The sequence below is a fragment of the Athene noctua genome, chromosome 26 (assembly GCF_965140245.1).
Source record: "Athene noctua chromosome 26, bAthNoc1.hap1.1, whole genome shotgun sequence".
Lineage (NCBI taxonomy): Eukaryota > Metazoa > Chordata > Aves > Strigiformes > Strigidae > Athene > Athene noctua.
Window position 1 is genome coordinate 4262940 of NC_134062.1, and position 24374 is coordinate 4287313.

The 24374-nt window shown below is 41.9% G+C and overlaps 1 protein-coding gene across 3 annotated transcripts; it reads left to right on the forward strand.

Annotated features, from left to right (window-relative positions):
* Nucleotides 1-754: 754 nt before the first annotated feature.
* Nucleotides 755-18048, forward strand: JHY (junctional cadherin complex regulator). Of its 3 annotated transcripts, none has more exons than XM_074927428.1 (8): nt 755-802; nt 1901-2324; nt 5238-5736; nt 9501-9586; nt 11470-11755; nt 13657-13737; nt 14979-15104; nt 16852-18048. In XM_074927428.1, exons 2-8 carry the CDS (start codon nt 1933-1935, stop codon nt 17053-17055), a joined length of 1674 nt encoding a protein of 557 aa, XP_074783529.1. In that variant the 5' UTR covers nt 755-802; nt 1901-1932; the 3' UTR covers nt 17056-18048. The 3 variants fall into 3 exon arrangements, with proteins under 3 accessions (XP_074783529.1, XP_074783528.1, XP_074783530.1); XM_074927427.1 differs by having other exon boundaries at nt 762-817; XM_074927429.1 differs by having other exon boundaries at nt 762-817; nt 11494-11755.
* The last annotated feature ends 6326 nt before the right edge of the window (nt 18049-24374 follow it).

Here is a 24374-nt window from a genome sequence, read left to right on the forward strand (position 1 = left end):
GACCGTGTATTATCTCATTCTGACCCCAAACCTGAACATCCAGTTGTATTTAACCAAGCGGGAAGGCATCCTAATGTCCAAAGTGTTTAAAATAAATAAATAAATAAATGAATTGTTCCCCCTTGCTAGGACTTCTGCCTCAGCTGTACGATGACAATTTCAGTCTCTGCTGTGCAAGACTGCAGCAGCACCAGCCTGCGTGGAGCTCTGAAATTAAAAAACCTTTGGGTGCAACAGCATCCCACATCTCCTAAGGTCCCAGGGGTGTAACTGAGAAGATGGAAGTCAAACGAGGGGTCGGCAAAGGTGAAGAGGACACAGGATGGTACCCGTGGGACTCCCCAGATCCAGGGATGATGTCGCTCGCCTGCCTGCGGGCAAGCTAAGAGGATCTCGCCAAGACTTTGCATCTGCAGAGCCCCGCCACGCCATCACCGGTTTTTTTTTTTTATGTGGCAGAAAGATAAAACTGAATTCCGAAAAATAAAGGGAATGTGCATCACAGGGGAAAGCTGTGTTTCTTTTTCTCATTAGAGGTGATCAGTTCTCGCTAGGAGTAAGAAAAAAAAATGCTGGAGACCCCTTTAGAACACCGAATTAAATGAATGCCCGTCAGGGGACTGCGAGGAATCATTTTAATTTTAAGAGGAAAGTGGCTTCGCCCCGCGGCCCCCGGCCCGGGCGCTACCACGCTCCCGGGGGGGGACAGGGGCTCCCCCCCACCGCCATCGCTCCTGGTAGGCGCCGCGTCCGGCCGGGCAGCCATGGCAACGGCGAGGCCTTGGGGCAGCGCGGCGGCCCTGTGAGGGGGTTTGGGGTGAGGGCGAGGGGTCTGGGGTGAGAGCGAGGGGTTTGGGGTGAGAGTGAGGGGTTTGGGGTGAGAGTGAGGGGTTTGGGGTGAGGGGATTGGGGCGAGGCCTCTGGGCGGGACGCCCGCCTGGCCTGGCCTGTCCCGGGGGGCCCAAGGCCGGAGCCAGGCGCCTGGAGCGGCCGGTACCGGCCAGGCCTCGCCTCCCCCGGCGGAGCCGCAGCGGAGGCCGGGCGGAGCGGGGCTGCTCACGGACGGGCCGTTTGCAGCCGCAGGTCCCGGGCGGTGCCAGCGACCGGCGGGGGGGGAGCGGCGATACCGGGGCCCTGCCGGCGGGGGGAGCCGTGATGCCGGGGCCCGCCCGGGTGTAAAAGGCCTCCCCGGAGGGTAAACCCGTGTGTGGCAAGCAGGGCTAACCCTGAGAAAATGGCTGTTTTGCCTTTCCGTATCTTAACAGGTGCCCACGTACTAAAGTGAAACTCGCTACGTACCTTTAAACAGATTGGGCACACCGTGCTCTGGAACTAATTACTTCAATAATTGTTCTGGTTACACTACAACAGACCACATTTCTCCACAAAACACTGCCTTTTCCTTCCAGCCGCTTCATAAATACCTGCTGGTGCAAATGACTTCTGAACATTAAAATGCAGTCAAATGAAAAGAAACCCTCTCCCTAATTGAAGGAGCGTTCAGTTCTTAGCCCTGTGTTCCCCTCTGTCACGCTTTATTGCTGATAGCTGACATGTCAAAACGGTATAAAGTTGAATAAAAAAACTGTATTGAATTTCTTTTACCTCTCAAAAGTTAACAGATAAAATGTCATTGCTTTGTCTTAGCATCATTTTCATAAGCTGTTCGTACACAATTAGCTTTATTACCACTAATAGTTTTGGGCAGATTTCATAGCAATAAGTAGTACATTTGCTGCATAGGGACCTTGATATTAACTGCCTAAAGGAAAATCAGAGTAACAGATGAGAATAAAGAATTGTTTTAACTATAGAAGGTCAAATTCTGAGTCTACAATTCCAGATTTTAACAAATACAGAGTGAACAACCTTTATTTACTCTCATGTTTTCCACGTACAGGGCTGGCGTATACCCTCAGTGCAGAACACAGAATGAATTCATCAGATCCAAAGTATATTTCAGTTTTTTCTCCACACACTTGCAACGTGAGTAAAAAACATGTTCCTCAGAACGTACTTGTGCGGTCAGATTTCCACCCTGCGAATTGGAAAAGGCCATCTGTAAGCAAAAGGGGCTTTGCCTCGTGTCTGCACGACTCCCAGGAGTCTGACACTGAAAGCCTTGTTCAGGAGAGACAGTATCAGTTACAACTCCAGCAGCGGATTCGTGAAAGTGAAGAGCTGGTAGGACTGTATTCTGAAGAGCTGGAGAACGACAGCTTAGAAGAAGACAGCTTGGAGGAGATGAGTTTAGAAGAACAAGGAGCTGAGTGTGACACCAGTCGATACACAAATGGAATACTAAAGAATGATGGCAACGGAAGGTAAGGCGTTGGATTTTAGTAGATGAGTAGAATAGTTCTGACACTTTAAAACCTTACGGTCCTCAGAATATCCATGACATCTTCAAGACCAATGTGTATCACCAAAGTGCCATTAAGAGCACCTACAGACTTAGTTACACACAACGATGTACTGTTTCATCTTACCCACATTCATAATTATACCCAGTTCTCCAACATGGCCTCAACTGTTTATTATGTTGGCTGAAACACCAGTGTAGAGGGGTAAGATGGAAAAGAAAACATCCCTCACAGACGTGTATAAGCTCCCCACATACTGGCTCTAGACACTGCATACAGAGGGGAATGCTACATGCCTATTTAGTTGCCTCTGAAACAGGCAGGCAAGAAAGTAGGAAGTGATGAGCAGATAGGTGGTAACCTCTACTCTTAACCATTACTGGGTAAGCTAACGGGGGAGCATTTAGCTACAGTTTCTTCTGGTAAAGGCCTATTAAATGTAGATCCCCTCTTATTCCTGTCTACTTAATCCAGAACTGCAGAAGGAGTCCAATGACTGTAGCAGGCTGTGGACTGGGCACTACAATATTTAGCAGTACGTGCTGGCTACCATCTCAAACAGGCAGCCATTGCCCCGTAACTGTCAGACCTTCCAATGCTGCAGCAGCTCTGAGATTGTGGGCTACAGGGTTTCTGGAGCTGGGCTGTGAAAAAGGACCAGAGATAAAACAAGAACCAGTACCAACACGTCCTTTTCTCCTTCCTTACCAAAAGATCTGTGCTGAGCAAACCAGGCCGCTTCCTGTAAGAAAACTTAAAGGGCAAAATTTGGTGGGTTGAATAAATGCAGGTTTGTCCTTATAGCTGTATAAATCTAAAATTAAATTTTCCAGGGTTACTGTCACCTTTAAACATGCTTTAGAAAGCGTTAAGTTGGTATATAAAATAAAATTTAATTTGCTGTCATATGCACACAAGGTTTAACACTATAAATTGGGAATAATTCTCAAGTTTAAAGGGATTAAATTAAACCTGAAGTAATAATGATGTGCAGTTTCAATTTAATTGACTACTTAAAATAAAATGGCAAACAAATGAAGGCTAAATGATTAATAGCATGCTTTTATTCACCTCCTCAACAGGCAAAACGGCCAGTTATTGAATATTTTATTGTGAGTGCAAATGATGTTAATTGTACTAGAAACATGCTCTAATTTTTAGTAATTTTTTTGACTGAATACTACGCTGAATGTGAGGCTCTTCATTAAATGGAAATTTAATTTTATTTTGTTTGAACTTAGGCTAGTAAGTACTCAAATACAGTCCATTAACCGGAGCAAATATCACAGCATATACATATGAAACCCCCTCTCTACATCCATTACTAACCTCGGAATTTGAAGAGGAAATGCTGCATCTGTTGTCTACATACAACACTTTTGATGATGAGTACAGAGTCCATCTAACCTTTATATCAAGTTGGGGGGAGGAATAAAAGGTGCACTTTTTGTCTGCAGATGATTAGAGATGAAGGAGCTCTTCACACTCATTTTGTTCCCATGCGGTGACCTGGCCTGCACAATACAATTGAGCTGCTGTGCACACATTTCAGCACAATAGAACTCTTTAGCATTATACTCCGTCGTTTGAATCACTGCAATTATATCACATATTTCTGTACTCATTTCAAACTATTTCTGTTTACCTGCGGTGTATGACAACTAGGAATAATAATGTTTTCACCAGTGTAAATCATCTAATCTCTAGTATACAGGGTACCACAGCACCAATGCTTACCTGAAATGAAAAGCATTGCTAAAGAAACAGATTATTTCATTATTAGGAGCCACTCGAAAGATAGGCATAGGCATGTAACTAATTTAGAAAGGATGAATAAATGATTTACGGAAATGTTAATATGATTAACTGTGCCACGGTTTGGAGAATCCAGCAAATCAGTACATTTCTTTTAATAGAGGCTGAAGAGTCAACCAGGTTTCAGGACCAACAAATGTCACTCTGACAGGCTCACCATTTGTCAGTGCCCAAGAAACCAGGACTATACTGCAGGTCCTGTTAAGAAAAAACAGTGTTAAAAGCTTTTTTCTCCCACGCTCCTTACTCCTGCCACTGCCCACACGTCTCCTGGAAGCCAATTTGTAGGTATTTGGCCCCTGCAGTTGGTTTTCCTCCTGTTGGATCTGACCATAAATCATAAACTACAAATGTAGTTTGGAACAACGGTTTGGACATTTGGAGTTTTTTTTAAAAAAAAAACAAAAACAGACCCACAAACCTTTCTGATTTATGTCTTTCTACACTTACCTCAATTACAGCCTCTTTTTTTAATGAGTAGTTACTTTAAGTCTTTGGTAGTTTTTTTTTTATTGAAACATCCTGATGTATCATAAGAATGAGAAGAGAGAATAAAAATACAGAGCTATAGGCTGTTCTTGCTTAGACAGTCTCAAACTAACATTTGAGAGAGTGATTTTACCAGGAATATCACTTTTATTTCACACAGCAGAGTCTTTGAAGAATGAGCAACACATACTGTCTTTTGTAGGCCACATCATTTTAAAGGAGACAGCAGAAGCAGCACTACATATCTTTTCATCTTTTAGTAGATTCTACTACTACTTCTGATTCTATGCTAAATTTAGGATAAAGGTTGTATTCTACTGTGACCTTAATATTAGGGCAATTTATCATTCAGTGATAGTGAAAATTTAAAACGAAAAGGAGGTCCTGCCTAAATTTTCTACTAAAAAAATGTTGGATAAAACTGTTCTGATCCCAGTCCCACAGATGGCCATACGGTATGCACTGAAATAATTCAGTTGACCATACTGGTTGGCTCAAATTGCACACTGAAATACTACAGGATTTATACAATTTATACATACATAATCTTGTGTTTCTTCTTTTAAATAGGAAACAACAGTCTGTGGACAAGTATTTCAGCCTAAGATACAATCCTAACTGGGAGAATGCAAAAGAGGTAGCAGAATTTTCTGAGGCAGAAAAAGCATGTCAAGGTGCTGGAGGAAGCAGCGTGGACTCCTCACAAGATTCATTTTACCTCCATTCCAATGGCTCCCCCGAAGAAAAGAGTCAACAGGAGGCAAAGTCACAAGACTCATGCTCAGAGTTTGGTACAGAATTACTAAGCCTTCGTGAACCAAATGCTGTGCTCAGCAATGAACCTTTTAGGCTACAAACCAAAGGGAAGGAATCTGCAGATGCCTGTCGTTTCAAAGACAGTCCCAGTACAGACGGCAGTGCTCTTTCTCCTCAGATTCAAGATCGACCACAAAGAGCAAAAAAAAACTTTGTGGAGAAAAATAAACGTACTTTAGGATTACGGTCAGAGAAGATAAATTCCTATCTTCAGTTACACAGTAAAAAGCAAGAGGGAGTTCTTCACGAGCAGGTAGGTAACTTTTACATGTTTTCTAATCGGTATAAACTGAGGACTGTCTGGTGTTAAAATGGAACAGCTGCATGATCAGCTTTGCAGAGGATGTAAGTACATTTACAGTCTATCATGCAGGTGATAACTTAGGATTTCCAGTAAGAATCTTGTTCACCATTTATGGAATTAATTGACAAATCCTCAGTTACTCACAATCCCAGTGACTGATTCTTCTCTGCTTGGCCAACATGAATTTGGTAACGATTATCTCTGCTAATATCATATTCCAAGTTTTGCTCAATGCAGCAAATGCAAATTGCTTCTAATAGCAGAACACTCACAGTTTTTAACTGCAGTAGGAAACCCTGCTGTCACCATTTGGCTTAAAAAGCTGTGTTTTTCCACCTATGTCGTTCGTAACAAAAACGTGAAGTTACAATTGAGTTTAGGAACCAGAAAACACATTGTGGGCACGCTGCTTTCAAGGGCCATGCACGCTCTTGCTTAGCGCTGTCATTTACAGCCACACGTGTAGGAGTATTCAAGAAATATGTGTTAGATTTGGGTGGTCAGACAACCCTTTCCCCCTGTTTGCTTTCTCAGCCACACCAAACCTTATAGTTGTAGTCAGTCAGGAGGTACCAGTCATGTACAATACTTGAAGGGCCTAACTTTGTTATGATTGACTGCAAAATGTCAGACAACTTGTCTTAAGGATTAAGTGGAAATGTAATTACACTTCCTAATGAACGATTATACATGAGTTTGTTGCTTTTACTTGCTACTTATTATGCATAATGGGAGGGTGGGAGTCATTGAATCACTCCACGAGTTGTAGCATAGAAAATTCTTAACTTGCAAAACTACAGAGACTTTCTGCTTCACGTGACACATTTTCCAAGCTAATGAACAGTTGACACAACGTTAGAGGGCATCTGCTGACTACATTACGATGAGTGTAATGGTGGACAAGCTTCTTGCTAGCAGAGCTATTAAGAGCACTTGTTTTTTTCAGTTATAATTTGGTTGACGGTAAAAATAATTAGTGTAGATTGACGCTAATTAAAGCTGCGTTGATATGATTATGTTTACTATTTGGGGAATTCTGAAAATGTTTCTTATGCAGGTATTGGAGCCAGGGATCAGAACTTCGTCGTGCAGACACACGATGAAAAAATATGTACAATATTTTTTTACAAACATATGTAATAGTAAAAAAAAAAATAAAAAAAATCTTAAAACCTGGGTTATGTTCTAAGATTGCCTTGCTGAAGTAGCCATGGGGACAGCAGAGCTGTGACACAGCAGGAGCCAGGCAGCATGTGCTTCTTTCCTTGACAAGTTGATAGAGCTGCAACAGCATCACCACCTACTGTCAGCTACCTTTGTGTTTGCTGCCAGTAGGCATAGGAAGTACTTGCCTCTCTTGTCCTGAAGTGATACAGCCCTTGCTCCGTCTTGTTGAAGGGGGTGGAAGGCCTGACAGGAGCATTTTGTTGACCCGAGCTGGCCCACAAGCCAACGTTGGTCACCTCACCTGGAAAACTTACCAAAAGTGCAAACCCACAAAGTATGAGAAGAATCAAACAAGCCACACGTCTTCTGCTGGAGCAATCAAACACGTTCTGAATAGTTTTTTTCCTAAACTGGATTGTTTTGAGCTTTGCAGGATGTTGAAGCAGGATGAGTTATTGATATGATCACTGTTGGCTGTCAGGTACTGTGATAATGAAATAGTTGGAGTAACTACTTTGCACACAGCTCTTTTCAACTGACATAACATTAGGTAAAATATTTGCAGCCTCCTTCTTGCAAGATTTACAGCTGTTATCTCTGCACATACAGACAGCAGGCTGTATGTACCAAAACATACCGTAAATGTGCGTTGATCTATATATTTACTAATTGATATAACATTTTATAAAGCATCAAGTTCTTTGCAGTGTTGCCTGATTCTTTAAGAACCTGATGATGAGTTTCTTTGAGAGAGAAAGAAAGAAAGAGAGAACTAGTGGCCCAATCTAGCTCAGCTGTACTCAATATGAGTTGCTTTCCTACCTACAAGCCCCTTACTTCAAAGCAAGGAACATAATGTACAATTTTTTAATGGCTCTAGACCAAGGCACTCAGACTCTCTGTGCACTGCGCCTTACCTCAGTGTAAACACCTAATCAAGATTGCCTGCGCTTCAACAATAGCAGCCAAATGCAATTCGAGAACCACAAGCCTTTGAAGTCCTCACTGCAAAGGCCGGTTTTCTAGTCTGGGATAATGACATGCCATGATTGCTGTCTTTGTTGTATCTTTTCAGTAGAGAAGCAATTATGGGCCTCAATTTAACAGAATAGGCATTACACAGCTTATGATTCTCAAAATGCAATTTCATTTGATCATTTTCTCAATTTGATTGGTATTAATAGAATAGTTCACAAAAAATGCTGGCAGAGGTTGTGTCCTGTTCCTCTTTCAAAGAGATAATGTAGAAGTATGCTTTACCTGCCCAGTAAACTATCAACGCAGTGAGGCAGTTGGTTCCACCAAAAACATCTTACTGACTGCAAAGCTGTATCTATCCACAGATCAGGAAACCTGTGTGGTAACTTTTAATTTGTCAACTTTTTCCATCGCAACTAACAGAACCTGCAATGACATCACCTGAAAACTGAGCGATAAACCCTACCTGCCTTTTCCTAGTTGTCCTAATCTCTCACCCCCAAAGATGAGAGGCTCAACTCCCTGAAAGGATTTAACACTTCCTTCACGCCGATTTCACCGTTATGATTGTCAATTAATAATTCTCTTGGTCACAAATATCTTCTCAGTGCAAGTTGTCCTGTGTTAGCCAGTGTCACTCCGCAGCGGTGCACAGGGACTTCTGCCACAAGCATGAGTCCAGAGCATAGTTAGCTGTAGTTTCTTTGAGGTGAAAATGCCTATCTGCACGCTTAGTTGACCGTCACACCTGCTAAAGTACTTTGCAGGATGGTTTGGGGCAACACAAGTATAAATAAAAAATAAAACCCCTTTGTTTTTCCTGAAGTTTTATAGATTGGGAAAAAAAGTTTGATGCTCTCAAGAAAAATGTTCATTATTGCTCTATTTACGAGGGTATTGCTTGGCTTCAAAATCTGTAGTGCCTGCAGCCACCCACAAAAAATTGCTCAAATTTGATTTCCAGCCATAGTGTTACCATGACTGTGGCCACATGAAGATGTTGTTCTTGTTTGTGGGCTTGCTGTTTGATATTGTTGCCAGGCTATGTGTATTAGATGTTTTATTTCTGCAGCTACTCCTTGTACTTTTCTACCAACTTTACTGTGTTTTGCCATCTTTTTTCTGCATACTCTGTTGTTCAAGACCTTGCTGTGGTGTGTGTCATCCATCAGTATCTTGGTACACTGGCTGATTGCTTGGACAATGATGGTTGTCTAGTTGTTTTTCTGTTATTAGGTACATCCACTGGCTCTCATATAAATGGAGAAGCACAGACATTTGAGAGTTACAAGTAGGTTTCTGTGCTGCATACTTCCTGCAATTTTATATTCCTCTCTTCTTCTTAAAGTAGAAGGAATACTCCCTACTACCACACCACTGTTAATTGGGTTTTTTGCTTCCTTTTTCATTTTCTCTTTTAACTGTTTGTTTTCTTGTTATCTATTATATAATGCCTAACATTAGCATTTTAGCTTTAAAAGGAGGCAAATTATTTCTCATTCTTTCCCCAGGACTTCTAAATCCTTTCATCTGGTTGGGCTGTGACCATAAACATTCTTGGTTTTTAGGTTACAGATCCTAAAACTGTCGCTGAGGAACCAGTTCAGAGTGTCCTACCATTCCAGACTGTGAAGATGGAGCCTGAAGACAAATGGTACCTGAAAGCACAGCAGCTCAAGGTTCCTTTTTGATAGAACATGAACATTGACATATGTAAAAGCATTGAAGTTTGAATATTTAAAGCTATAATGTCATTACTTTTAAAGTACCAGTTACTGGCAATAAATCCTTAGATATATATCAGTAGATAATCACCAAAAGTTAATGTGTATGGTGCTTTATATACTGAATGATTTAAAAACAAAATAGATTCCAAATCCCAGTAAATAGAGAGCTCAAAGAATCTGATCTATTTAAGACATTATTTGGTTGATAGTAATGTAAAAGTGCAAACTAATCCATGGTCATGTTTGATGGTTCACGAGGATTCTGAGCTAGAACTTAACTACTGTTGCATTACTTGTCCCATAAAACCCCTGTGAACATCAAGGGGTTACCATAAAATGGAAAACGTTACAAGTAAAAAAAGTTGCGCTGACCTTCTCCAAACACGTAAGTCTGTAGATCTGTTTTATGTTGGCCTTTCAAACCTTTGCAGTAGGATAGTCTTTGACGTGGTAAAAAAGATCAGGTTATCATCACTGATGAAAACCCAAGAACTTCAGAACCAGAACTTCAAGCCAACTGGAATTCCTCTTGGCAAACCTAGTTACTCTCTTTGTATTACAAGTATTTGAGGTAGTTTGGCAGACAGTTTAAATTTCCCACTGTTCACTTAAGACTGAAAGCTGCGCTTTGGTAAAGGACAACCAAGATGACATGCTGCTGTTCATTGTGGGATGGGCTTTATATATGGAATTTCAGAATGAAGGAGGGATTTTACAGGGCTGCTCATTCCGTTTAAATAGGAAAACACTGGCCTGGTCCCAGTTTGGCAGCAGTTTATGCTTTCCACCAGTGGCACAGTATGCCAGAACATTAATCGTTACAGCAGAGGTCGAGCTAACAAATCATTATCTTGGCACCAGGAGTCAGGATTCCCCAGTGCTAAAGCTTTCGCCAAAACATTCTGCTCTATATATGGATTTAATACCTACCATTAAGTAGTTATTCTGAGTGCATATGCTATGTAGTGATTGCAAGTGTTGCTAACAAAAGAACCCTAGAGAGACAGGAGGATGAAATGGAGGATTTTAGCACTGACAAAGATTAAATGGACTGAGAATGGATTTGTATATTCCCTAGAAAGAAAGCCATGTCTTTCCTCAAAATGGGCAACACCTGATGCTGTAATTGGAAAGCGAAAAATCTTAAATAAATTCCAGATTTAGAGTATGTCAGTTTAGCTCAAGAGAGTAGTCCTGGTGTGCTTAAATTCTTAAATTGTTTCTTATCATTTGGATAATGTTTTGCAGGATACAGGGCAGAGAGGGGTGCTTGGTTTAGAAAAGAAATCATTGACATTGGTCTGTTAGGAAAAAAATAGTTAGCAACACTGTGCATAAACTAAGTCTGCTGCTAGCTGCACAGAGTTATGTCAAAACTTGCCTTGCAGGGTGAGTACTCAGAGTCATTCCGGTGCCAGTTGTGGCTTGCTACACATGGGGAAGGGCATGAAAATCCTTAGTTATGTAGAATTTCACCTGCCTTGATAAAAATGAAGGTTTTATTTCACACAGAAAGTTAGTTCTTTCAGTACTCTGCAGGTCTGATCCAAAGCTGTTCAAAAGCAGTTTTCATTGTCTTAAGCTAGCTTTGCCTCAGGCTGAAAGTTTCCCCATCTATAATTTTTTCCATTTATTTTAAACCATTTCCATACACTTGGGTACAAAGTCAGTTATTGAGAATACCCGTCTTTCCATCTTCCTGTTCCCAGTATATTCTGTGAGCAAGGAGCATTCCATGTACAGATTGCTTGTTGAGCTATCTGCTACGGTCAAATAAAGATTCATATTTTTCCCCCCTTTCTTTTTTGAGGGCCTCTCAATCTTCTGTTTACAGTTCATCAACAGCCCCTTGTGCAACCTTCCAATTTACACAAGCGATGGAGCGACATCACCAAGAGATCACTCGTTTGACAGAAGCTCACTTCACTGACAGGGACTTGCTTGGCCTTCTTCCACCTATAATGCCCCAGGTAGAAAGGGGTTCAGAGGTAGATCCAGAGAGTGGTGAAGGAAATCAAGTGAAAATAAGCCGAAGCAACTCAGAAGGATATATCATGCAAATGGGAAAGCAAAACCAGCCTAAAGTCAGAAAGAAGGTAAGCAAATAGATGCAGACTGGATGCGTTTACATTTCTATTTCCCCCCTGCTTAATATTTCTTTTCTTAGTAATCCAAATATCTTCACAAAAAAAAAAAAAAAAAAAAAAAAAAGGAATGGGGGCTAAGAAATATTTCATTGTTACAGAGAGCACACTGACACACTGACTTGGCCAGAGCATTAAAAACCAAGGAACAAAGGTGGAAACAGACACTCAAATCACTTTAGTCTAAAGAGCATGGCAGTTCACCACCATGTCACTGGCAGTCTTGATTAGCTCTAAGAACATACAGAGCACTGTTTGTCCTTTAAGTTATCCGGCGATAAAATGATTTAGAATAAAGCTATTTGTATAAAGCAGCAGGTAGCCAGGCCTCAGATCTGAGCTAAACCATTATCCTGGTCACGCTCATTTACTATCCAACTCAAATCTTTTCGTTTCCAAGGGAATAAAACTGAACAACAACAAAGTTAGAGGATTTGTGAAGCTAATAGCATAAACATTATTACAAGTCTCCTGATGATCCCACTTTGGTCCTTATTAAAACTCGTTTCTTTTTGTCTTTTCTGTGTGTCCGGTTTCATACTGCAACCAGTTAACACAGGCAGTGGAACAGCACAGAGATATCCCTGTGTGTCCATGACAAATTAAATGTTTAAGAAGTTAGCTCCAAGTCTCAGGGCAGACAAACTAAGCTGGAATAATTACTCCTGTGTTTCATCTAGGAGGCAGTTTGTGTATTGCTGCTTGAATGCCTCTGAGAAGAGTTAGCTGGATTATGATAGTAACCAAAGGGCAGATTTCCTTCCCTTTCTGTCCCCCTGAGTTCAAACCATTGTTTCTGTCTCCTGTATTTTCAGTAGCTCTCTCACGCTTCATACGTGAGAAATGCCACAGACAATAAGGTGGTTTATGTCTCTCAGAAAAATCCAGCTTTTCCCAATAAACAAATGCAGTCATACTCATCGCATGAAATGAGAAATCCCTGATTTTATTGTAGACAGCTAAATGATTAACTCTTCACAGTACCTTAAATGAAAAGATAGGTGTAAGTATATCACAAAAGAATAGGGATAACTGACAGAAAGAAACATAACACTGAAAATTCAGTGCAGAGAATTAGTTTCTCTGCAACATGCCCTTTGAAGAAATGCACATTTTATTTGCATGTAGAAATTTCTTGGTGTTTCTGCATTACACTGTGATTGAAATTACTACAGAGCTGATCATAATGAGTTTCCACTGACAAGTTTTTAATACACAGTCCACTTCTAAAAATTAATCTAGTGTTCTTGAAAGAGATTAGAAAGGTTCGGGAAGTATTGGGGTCTTTGTAGTAATGTCATGAAGGACTGAAATGGCATCCCCATCATTCATCTCCTGTCTTCCCTATGCACTTGTAAAGCTTTTGCTGTGCTGCAAGGCATATATTTTTCAACTGTCTGTGAACAATTTTCCACTGCAGTTTTGAGAACAAAGAAGGATAACTATTACGAATAACATTTGCCTATTTATTTTTTTTTACCACCAAAATCAGGTACTTTTATCTGCTTCTCTTACAACAGTTTCTTTGGAGTTTCATTCTAACAACAGTCAAATGGGTCACTTTAAGCTGTTTAAAAATAAAACTCACAAAAGATCATTTTTGACAGAAAGTATTGCTTTGTGATTTGGGCAATTACCCATCTAGATTCAAAGGAAATACAGTGTAATTTGATTTATGCAAACTCAATCTTTTTGGTCACTCACAATCTTTAAAATAAGACATGCCACAAGTAAGACTGACACTGCAAGTTGAATCCTGCTCTTACCTTGGGTGTCTACTACAAGACTTGCTTTCATTATGTTCTCTGTGAAATCATATAAAGAAAAATCTGTCACTGCTGTTTGGTTTTCAGACACGTAGCTCCAAAGCCTACATAAATCTGAATGTGAAGCTTGGAGGCCTTGGACCTGACTATGAAGCAATCAAAGAGAAGGTAAGAGGTCCCTGTTGTATGATCTGCTTTTCAGCTGTGCAGAGTGAACTTAGGCAGGGGAGAATGGCAAAGAAATCACTGCTGAGAAGCAACTTACGTTTGTCTGATGCTTTATGTCCCTGAGTCTAGGTCTAGCTTGAGATCCTAAGGGGAGATTCAAATAGAAAGACAGACAACTGTACTGTGCATAATTTTATCCCTCTAATTTTGTAATTCCAGAAACAGGGAGTATAGTTCATGGAATTCGACAGGGCTAATTGCACCTTCAGTAAATTATACACTGATGTGGCTGAGTTGCCAGTGTGGAAGGTTTCCCTTCGAAGTGGAAGTAAAAGAAGTTGTGTAAACACAAGAAGAAAATAGCTGGATGCACATTCCCTTGTGGAAATGGAGACGGATTGTTCAGAACAAGTATCCGAACAATTGATATTGTTTGACCTGTTCTCTGCTGATAATGAGGGTCTGGTAACAACTGTATATTGAAGGTGCTGCAAACCCATCCTGCATGCTTTGAGACCCAGTTAATCCGACAGCAGGTGCTCCATATGGAATTCTTTATAGAAACACTGTAGGACGGCAGAAGGAAGAAATGACAAAATTATCATCCCTATGGAGTCCTTGAGAAGCTGCTGTGTTTTCCTCCTCCTTGCCATAAATGAAAGAGATTAGAGATCTGAAATGGGAATGGGCAGAGTGGTGCAGAGCCCAGGACTCTCTGCATTTTTAGCACCATCATAACACATCTGGAACCTGAAATGCCACTGGGGTATCATTGCATTGGCTGCTAACAGGGGCAGCGTAGAGCATACTGCTGAATTGGAGCCTAATGCATTACTAGAAACATAAAGACAGAGAGTATCAGTTCAATAAATGAAGCGGGTCACTTAGGGCCTTAAAAGTTAAGTACAAAGGTTTTAAAAGTCATTGCAAAAGCTGACAGAAATTAGCACAGCCATTTTAGAACTGAACAGATATATTGAAATATTCAGAATAAAGTCACATTTCTGTTGAGCTCTCTCCTCAATACAGTCCAAGAAAAAGCTCTTAAAAATGAAAGGTGACTAAAAAAGCTGTGCCATTTGTCAGGATTTCCTGTTGTGTTCTGCTGAGGAATGATCAATAGCATGGCCAGGTTAAACAGCAACAGAGGTGTAAATGGAAGACTCCGATGGAAAAAGTGTTTCATTGATGGATCCACTGAGACATTTAATTAACCATATGCTTTTTTTTCCTTTTGTCAGAAAGAGAAGTTAAAGCAACAAAAGGAATATGCAAAGCAAATTAAGGAGCACAACATGAAAAACATTGCTTCGGTTCAGAGGTTACCTACAAAACCCCAGATCATATCTTCGGTGTCAAGGCAGAAGGTAAGAACAGAGTCCCTGTAAAATACACGCAGGGAGAGATTCCGGCCTTTGCACAAAGGAAAAAAAAAAAAAAAAAAAGCATACATTTAACTCACGGTAGGCTAAAATAGTGTGTCCATTTTGATTTTCCTTTTAACAACTCTAAGGACTTCTACTCTCGTGGCAAGTGCTCATCTGTGCATCTATTCTGTTATGGCTGTCCTTGCTGATTTCTTTGCCAAGAGCAGCCTTCGGTCCATGCAGCTGCCTTGTTCTTCATGAGAGTGTACCGAGTGGAGATGGAGCAGTGCTCCATCCGAGCTGCCAGCACTCAACTTGGCTTAAACAGCTAGCGATGTTTTCCTGGGAAAAAGGGTGGGAATAAAGGAGAGTGGGACCCCCCCAGGAACATTACCCAGGGCAGCACATGCTCTGCTTCCCATCAGCGGTAGAGGCCACACTACTGCAGAGAGCACTCTTCTAATGGACCACAGATATCCTCTTGTTAGTCTATTATCCACCTGCCTGTCAGTCTCACTCACAAACTCTTTTCAATTCAGTTGCATAGCTACAGTAATTGGTCTTATTTTTCAAGCCCATACAACATCACTTTAGCCTTCACCGGCCTTCAAAAATAGCCCAAATGAGCAACAACTCACGACATGACAGTGGCATACATAAACAAACAAAGGGAGCACCTTTTCCCTGTTGCAGGAAGTAATAAAGCTCTGGAAATAGCATATATTTTATCCAATCAGTTCTGCAGGAGCTCGCCTGCCTGGTGCTGAAAGCACGCTAACAGCTATTTCTCCAAGGTGATAAATGAGAACTGCATACTTCAGGAAAAAAAAGTTTTGCTGGAGTTTAATATCAGTTGAATTCCTCAGTTACTTGCATTTATTTCCAAACTTCATATAAACCACAAAGAGATGAAACTACATTCTTTGGATGTCAAAAGGGCTGTGGATTCTCCTTCAGAAGACTTCCCAGTCACTCTTTTTACAAAGAATGTGAGATAATGCAACTTCCACTTGGAGCATAACAGGTGTTTCCAAACACATGCGACAAACTCGGACACCAAAAAATGTCCCAGGTTAAACCAGTGTCCTCTCAGTCACAATAGAGCCTTTACCTACACCTCACATCCACACTTGCAGGTTTACCCACATTCTGCTGCAGAAATACACACTTGGGAAAGCAGGTGATAAAAGGAAACGTGCACGTGTGAATACCATCCTCATTTGTTCAGAAACCTTTTCTTGTTCAGAACTGCATTAGCTTTAAAATTAACCAAAAAGGAATTTGGCAAGGGATTATATTAAAACAAGTTGCAGAGAATTTAAAAGAATTACCTAGACTTCATTTCAAAACTTGTTTTAACATTTTAGGCCTTTTAATACATCAATTCCTTAGAATTTATCATAGGAGTGCTCAGTTTCCATCCTTATCATATTAACCTGTGGAACTCCCTGCTATTAAATAGGTCTGATGACAAGAGTTTAATGAGACTTAAAAAAAAAAAAAAAAAAAAGTGTATAAACTTAATAGACTCATGTTCCTTTTTCAAAGTAAAAACGCTGCTTCAGTATTTAAGGTGACCTCCAGTGGTAAGTGTCAGAAAGCACATCTCCTTGAGGTGGGTTATTGCCCCCTGCAGAGGTTTGGTGCAGTCGCCACTGAAGTACCTGTAGATAGAAACACCTACATTTTCTTGGAAATATTGATTAGGTTTTCTCTTAATCAGTTACCCCAACTTTCATGTTCTTAGGCGCTGGAATATGCCAAGAAGATTCCTAGACCAAAGACTTTCACAGCAAGACAATCAGATGAAGAGGTGAAAGAGGAAAGAGTTCTGCCACAGACTTTAAATGGACACAGTTTACCTCAAATTGCATCCTTGGAAACTTTGCAAAATAGGCATGAGAAGGAGAAACAAGTTGTAGCTGCTTTCAGAAGCCTTCATATCTTATAAGTAGCTTGAAATTAAGAGGGATGTCTTCAAGGTAAAAATGTGTGAACTATTTAATTATGAGCTGTGACCATTATATACTGATTTACCATTCCATTGAAATATAAAGTGGCTTGAGTTTAATCATTGTTAAATTTTACAATCAGTTCTAATATAACTAATTTTTAAAAATGTGAACAGTTGCATACGTAGCATTTTAAATATGGTCACCTCTTGTTATTTTTCTTTGAAATCAACTGATCTAGCAGCTGCATCTTTCAGACTAATCAGCTGTTGGCTTGTTGCAGCTGGATCATTTTGAGACATGTCAAACATGGGCATATCTACAAAACATTAAAAATAAACATCAGTTTCATTTGATGATCTTAATACCAGCAATGCTTCTCTTTTTGGAAGTGCAGAGGAGACTTTGGCAGACTGGCCAGAAATAAAGCCAAAAATAATCCATTACTGGTAAGAATGAGAACAAAAATGTGCACCAAACATAGCAGTTGGTAATGATACAATACTAATTATTCAAATGTTACTCTGTTATCTGTCAGTGAATAGTTGTCACATCAAGACCAAAATTTTGAAGCTTCATCTGGGATGCAAAAATTCAAAACAAGTACTGGCTGATCATGCAGACAATCTGTTATTAGCCAGAAGCAGTTGGAAAAAATATTGAGTAACAGGATAATTGAGAGCTACATGTTTGAGAGGGGACAGCTTTTAACAGATTAAATCTATAAAAATAACAACAAACAGATGGGTTTGTTATGATGGTTCCGTTTCTTTAGCTTAGTAAATTATGAATTAAGTCAACATGTGAGATGTGATTAGAACACACAGCAAGGGAATTTTGAAGAAAACACACTAAAATCTCTTAGAAAATAGGCTAGTTAAAAGAATAAAAGAAAAAAAAAAAAACCCACCTTGTGATTGTGTGTTATTGCTTTATCAAATTTATTAGGCCCCCTTTTGTATGGCAGGAGAGAGAGAATTAGTCTTTGGGAAGAAAAATAAAAAGGGGGTTGAGTCTCCTTGAAGGAAGCTAACAATGGAAAGATAAGGTGGGGAATAAAAGAGAGGATATCTTCGAAATGGCTTTCTCTTCTTCTAGATGCACCTCTTCTTAAAGGTAGAGAGAGAAATGGGTAAGACTTAACATGTTTCTGGGCTAACATTTCTTTGTCTGGATGGCTCCCAGGAAAGAGAGTTTTCTGGTGGGTGTACAGTGAAGTCAAGGCGTTGGAGGTATGACACAGATTGCTGGAAAAGCCCCGTACCTTTCATTTTATGGAGCCCTGGCTGAGTTTGACCGAGACCCTACAGTCCTCAGGGTGCCTCGGTCCTCCTGGAAGTGTGTTCGTTGCTGCAACACACCCCACAGGATCTCCAGTCAGTCTCCCAACCTAACATGGGGAAAACTGACCCCCATACTGCATCTCTCCACGTTAAAAAGGACACGTTCCTTTCTTTAAAGCCCTCCTGACCCCCCTACCTGAGATGGGGAACTCTTCACGCAGGCAGTTCCTTCCCACCACACACGCTGAATTAGACTGTTCCACGTCACCGGCGGAAGTTTGTGACGTACGTAATCGATAGAGGAAGCTTGGTGGAACATCATCTTCGATGGACCACGTTCTGCCTCAGCCTCCTTTCTCCTCACCTTTGGGAACTGCATTTGCCTCCCGTGGTAGAATGTGTGTCTGTGGTACGATCCATCAAGCGAGGATGGGTAAACGTTTCCATGCTCTGCCAGTTGCTGCTTTCCTTCTTTTATTTTTAAACCGAACGGTAACACTTTGAAGCATTTCTGATTAGGGAACCTCAACTTGTTGTTTCTGCTCAAAAGTGATAATCCCCCCTTAATACAAACCTCAAGTACCTGTTTTAATGAAACCTTCAGATGAATATCAAAGAGCTATTTACTCGTATCTAATATTTTAATTAGATTATATTCTCAATTTAACCCATTAAACTCCCTTTGATGATCTCCATGTTTAGTGTTTAGCCCCAGATGCTGGAGGTAATGAATATTGGACCTTTGATTTAATGAGAACTTCTGCCTTTCCAGCCTGACTCCCTTTGTATCCCCCTTTTTTATTTTCTGAGCTATAGAATTCAGTTAATTGAAGAAGTCTCTTACCACCACACATTAAGGAACCTAAATTAGCATCCCTTTTCTGATTAGAAAATGCAAGCAGACATTTTCTCTTTGATCTGAGGATTGAGTTGAAGTAGGCAACAGCCCCCTGAAAATGAGCTGATGGCCTTATTATTTGGCTGACATGCAGATGCGTCCATGTGGTGCAAAATGCTTAATGTCTTAATTGATCACCTTCCTCCCTGTCTGTCATGCTACTGCCTTTTAGAGCTCCCATAAATTAGGGTGAGCTTTCTGGGTAGGTGCTGTGCTTCATTTGGGTTTTTTTTTTTAATAAAACAATGAACTTTTAGGAAACATTTAAATACTAAACCCGTGCTGAGCTAGAAGCCATCTATACTTACACGATGCTGCATCTGGGGGGAGGCGGGGAAGGGTCTTTTTTAAAAACACTCATCATTATCATCTCACAAACCATTTGGAAAGGACTGTTTGGGTTTGTTGTTTTTTTTTTTTTTTTCCTCCCAGAAAAAGACATTATTTGCAGCATATGTGGAAGGAAAATCTTTTGATCTACCTCAATACTAATGCAAATTTTTTCCTGCTCCTAACAGATATGGTGGCACAAAAAGGGACCATACAAGTAAATGACGAGCATCCATCTGCTTAAAAGCAAAGGCCAAAACTTAATGTCTTTCAGATTAGGAAGACAAGGAATTTAAATAAGAAATAGGCCTTGAATTTTGCATTAAGTATGCAGGAGAGATTGAGCTGGAGTAGAACCTGCCTGCCGTGGTCCCACGGCTACCGCAGGGCGCGGTGTTGCTCGCCATGAGCACAGGCTGCCTTCACAGGGGCAGAGATGTGTTTGCATCCACCTCCCAGTAAACATTTACTTGGCAGGCCCTCTTTAGTGCCACCATTGCTTAATATTTTAGATTCAGGAAGCAGTCAAAGACCCAGGGTCAGTTAAGAGCAATGCTGCTGCAGTAACATCGCCATCACGTTCCGTTCAAAGACAACTTGACATCGGCTTCCCACCACCACCTCACAGAAGGTATGAACAGCTGGCTTGTAGGCTGCCCACTGACAAAAACATCCTGTTTTATCACTTAAAGCTGGGGATGAGCCTCTTTAACTGAGTAATAAGCGATAGGACAAGAGGTAGAGGCCTCAAGTTGCGCCAGGGAAGGTTTAGACTAGATATTAGGAAGGATTTCTGTGCAGAAGGGGCTGTTGGGCGTTGGAATGGGCTGCCCAGGGCAGGGGGGGAGTCCCCATCCCTGGAGGGGTTGAAGAGTCGGGCTGAGCCAGCACTGAGGGATCTGGGGGAGTTGGGAAGGGTCAGGGTGAGGTTGATGGTTGGACTGGATGATCTTCAAGGTCCTTTCCAACCTAGCTGATTCTGTGATTCTGTGAAAAACGTGAAATAAGAGAGCCAAAAGCCACGGTCCATCATCTAAAGACAAACTGTCAAAGATGAGGATTGTAAACCAGATGATGTCTAACTCCTGCAGGCATCGAGTACTTCAAATGGACATGAACAAGCTGTAACGTCCAAACAGCCCACAAGCCAAGCATTTGATAAGTATCATCTCTCATTAGTGATTAATTCTACAGTAAATTATAATAGCACAAAGAATATGTCTTATTATTCATGTTTCCCAAACATTAGTGCTCTCTGTCTGAGAGTAAGCAGGCACATGAAGAAAGAGCCAACTCCAGTGACTGCCTGTGGTGTGAGACCGAGCTCTAGGTGCACAGACTCACAGGGAAAGGTAACGGTGATGAACCCCCACTGGTGACAGCTGGCAAAGGGTGAGTGAAAGCAGCCTGCCTCCCAGAAAGAGCCTGCTTTGAACAGGAGCGATACCGAGCCAAAACCGGGATAGAGCAGATGCTAAAGAAGCATCCAGCGGCTCAGCAAGAGCTTTGCATAATCGTGAGGGCAGAGTGGGCAGCTGCAGGTAATACCACAGGGCTAGTTTGCTGTGTGTCTTCAGAGCACTTAAGGGTTTGTTCCAGCAACCACTGAAAGCCAGAGTATTGAGTCTTTAGGAAAAGTACTTTAGGAGAAAACTTTTTAAGCTGAGTAAGACCATCCAGGCAGTTTACAGCCAATTCAGGTGATGCTGTTTGTTATTGTGACTAGCAGAGAGGAAGAACAAAGTCATCGGTTCGGGAGGCTCCAACCTTCAGGAGTTCACGCTGCTGTAGTCAGCATCCTCTCTACCTTCACCTACCCCTCCTCTGCTCCCCAGCCTGGCCCACACCTGCAGAAACTTTCCCTCAGAAAACCAATGGGAAAAATTGCCCCAAGTCCATCAGTCAGCAGAGAGAAACACTGAGAGGAAGTTGTAGAAAGAATTTTACATAGCCCTGACCATAGAAGCAAAAAGCAGCCTGCCTCCCTTGGGTTGGAACAGCTTTCCAGTCCCATGAAAGTTAAAAATATTAAGGGCAACAGACAGGAAAATGCTTGAAATCAAAACAGAAAGCAAAGGTCCATGAAAGGATTTTATAGACCATTTTTTGATTTTCTTTAATGAAAACAACAATAAATATTAACCACCTAGGTGTTAAAATAAATTAACAGGAAGCAGTTTAGTTTAAAAAAATTTTCACGGAAGAATTTTAACGAAAATCAATACTTCAGTGGGTTTCTAGAAAAATACGAAATCCACTGAGATTTTCTATGGCCAGCAGTGATTTTATGCAAGCCATTTCCATCCCAGCATTTCCCAACCACATAAATATTAAAAAAAAAAAATAAAAAAAAAATCTTTAAACAATCTCTCCCCTACTCCTCGAGCTGCTTGAGTAGAGCAGCAAAGGCTGAGTCACTGAATAAGTTAAGACCCAGGAATAAAAACTCACTTCACTCATTCTGAGAGAAAAAATCTCTGAAATAAACAAACAAAAATACCTTCACAGCCCTTCCTTCTTCCCGGGGCCCTCTCCACTCTCCAAACACGTGCTGACCTCTTCCCAAAACCTTGCCCAGGAAAGCAGAGCCTCTTGTCACCAGCCAGCAGGCACTGCTGCCCAGCCCGGAGGCAGCTGGCTGGCGAGGGGGAGGATGGCTCAGGTAGCCACTACTTGCTTCCTCCGTCTCAATCTCTGGGAGTTTTGCCCTTGTTTGCACCAAATTTTGGGGGATAAATTCCCAAAGCTGCCTCCTGTTGCTCTCAAGGCTCAGTGCACACCTCTGCAGTGTCCGGGCTGGGCTGGGGCCTTCCCTGGGGTCGGGTGGGTCACACTCCGTGCGTATTTGTCACTGAGCGATCCGTGGCTTCGGTTTTAAACCTGATTGTCATTTTAAATATTAGCCAAGGTGCCTAGAACCTCAGAGAGGTGAAGGTAGGTGGGCGTTTGTGGATTTTATTTCACGGATCAGCATAAATACTTTGTGAAGAAGAAAGTTCTAGCGGTGACGGGGGAGAGGCAGCAGAGACTTGGGTGTTATTTGCTCCGTATTTGGACCCTTCCTCCAGACCTGGCACATCCTAAGCGCGATAATGCTGGTGGCAGAAGAGGGAACAAGCCCTGTCACACCCCTGTGCCCCAGAGAAACTGCGACACCTCGCCACTGAAGGGGCCCCACCAACACGGCCCTGCCCAGGGGACTGCAGGGGGGGAGATACCTGCTGCTTTTATCTCCCTTGCTGTCACGGGGTTGTGGCACAGCAGAGGTCCTGTGCTGCAGAGCCTGGGACACATTCCCAGTGCCTGCACCCGAACCCCAGGATCCTTCCCTCCCCCAGACCATAAATATCCCCAGCCCAGGGGTGTGCAAACGCCCCAGCTGCTGCGACAGAGCCGAGCACTAACATCTGGGGGGTTTGGTGCAGAGGGAACGTGGCACTTGGTGACACAGCACCCGACCACGCTGCTCGCCCTGTGCTGGGAGGGCAGAGCCTGGCAGCACCCACTGCCTGACACCACCACTTACCCACGGGGTGCCCTGCGAAAGGGACGTGTCAACAGGCAGAGGAAGAAAAAAGTTGCTTTTGCGTGTCTATCCCCCAAAACGCCTGTCACTTGTGCATCTTAACCTTCTGCTTTATTTTCTCCTGCCTTTTCACTTTCTGTTCTTTCCAGCTCAAGAGTATTTTTACATGCCTTTGTCTTTAGTAATAATAATAATTTTCTGCACGTGTAATCACACAGAGATGTAAAGAAACAGGATTTTTAATATCCCTTTTCATTCTATTGCTTTTTTTTTTTTTAACGATTACATCTTTATTTGTAATAACTAGTACTCCTGTTCTAACGATTACATCTCCTAACATTCTCTCTCACTAAACTAAAGGGACTTCTCTTGTGTTTCTCTAACTACTCTGCTGCCCAACCCTGTTACCAAAGGCAAGTGACTGGTGTGAAGTCACTGGCCCCCACAGCAGAGTGCGATTGGCCAGGCCAGCTCCGAGACGAGCGGCTGTACCGCACTGCACGCTGCGGTGCACGGCCCCCGGCCCCGGGAACAGCAGCGGTAGACACGGCCAGAAAGAAATTCCCACATAAATATCACGGTAGAGCTTCTCTTTTATATCACTTTTAATAGTTCCTCTTGAAACGCGCACTCAGGGGGAGGCTGACAGTCATCAGCACAGCGCAAAATGAACAGAATACTCGATGGGAGACTGAGTGTGGATGCAAACAAACAACGGCACGGAATTAAAAGGTCTTCCAGACCAGTTTCCATCACGTCCCTTTCCTCAACACCTCCCCGGCCGTAGGCAGGGAAGAGCCACGGAGCCAGGAGAAGCGTTTCCAGCCAACGCCGTGGCAGTGGGAAAGGACCCGCTGTCCCCTGCGCTTGGCTCGCCGCGGTGCTTCCAGTCACACCGAGGCTTTAGGAGGAAATCGCTTTGGGTTTCCCTCCTGAATTACAATTTTTAGGGAGCTGGGTGGCATTTTAGCAAAATTTGTGGATGAAAATGATTGCCCTGGACCTATTTATAAACACCGTACAAAAGACAACTCGCCTTTTTCTGGACAGATGGTTGGGTATTGGGTATTTCCCCCCCTCCCCTCTGTGTGCTCTTTATTATTTTGTATGTAAAAAAAAAAAAACAACCCATAAAGGGAAACCCACCAAAAGGAAGCAAACATACACATTTCAATCATCTATATTTTATATATTAAACAGGGACACATTTTCCTTCACAAAACCACATGTCCCATAATCCAAAATGCCCTGAAAGGGCTAATGACGCCAGTAAACCAAATT

What these genes read in the sequence shown, in the direction of transcription:
- JHY (XM_074927428.1), top strand. Translation starts at nt 1,933, where the DNA reads ATGAATTCATCAGATCCAAAGTATATTTCAGTTTTTTCTCCACACACT. An exon ending in AGGGAGTTCTTCACGAGCAG is followed by an intron (nt 5,737 to 9,500) that starts GTAGGTAACTTT and finishes CTTGGTTTTTAG; the next exon opens with GTTACAGATCCTAAAACTGT. An exon ending in ATGAAGCAATCAAAGAGAAG is followed by an intron (nt 13,738 to 14,978) that starts GTAAGAGGTCCC and finishes TCCTTTTGTCAG; the next exon opens with AAAGAGAAGTTAAAGCAACA.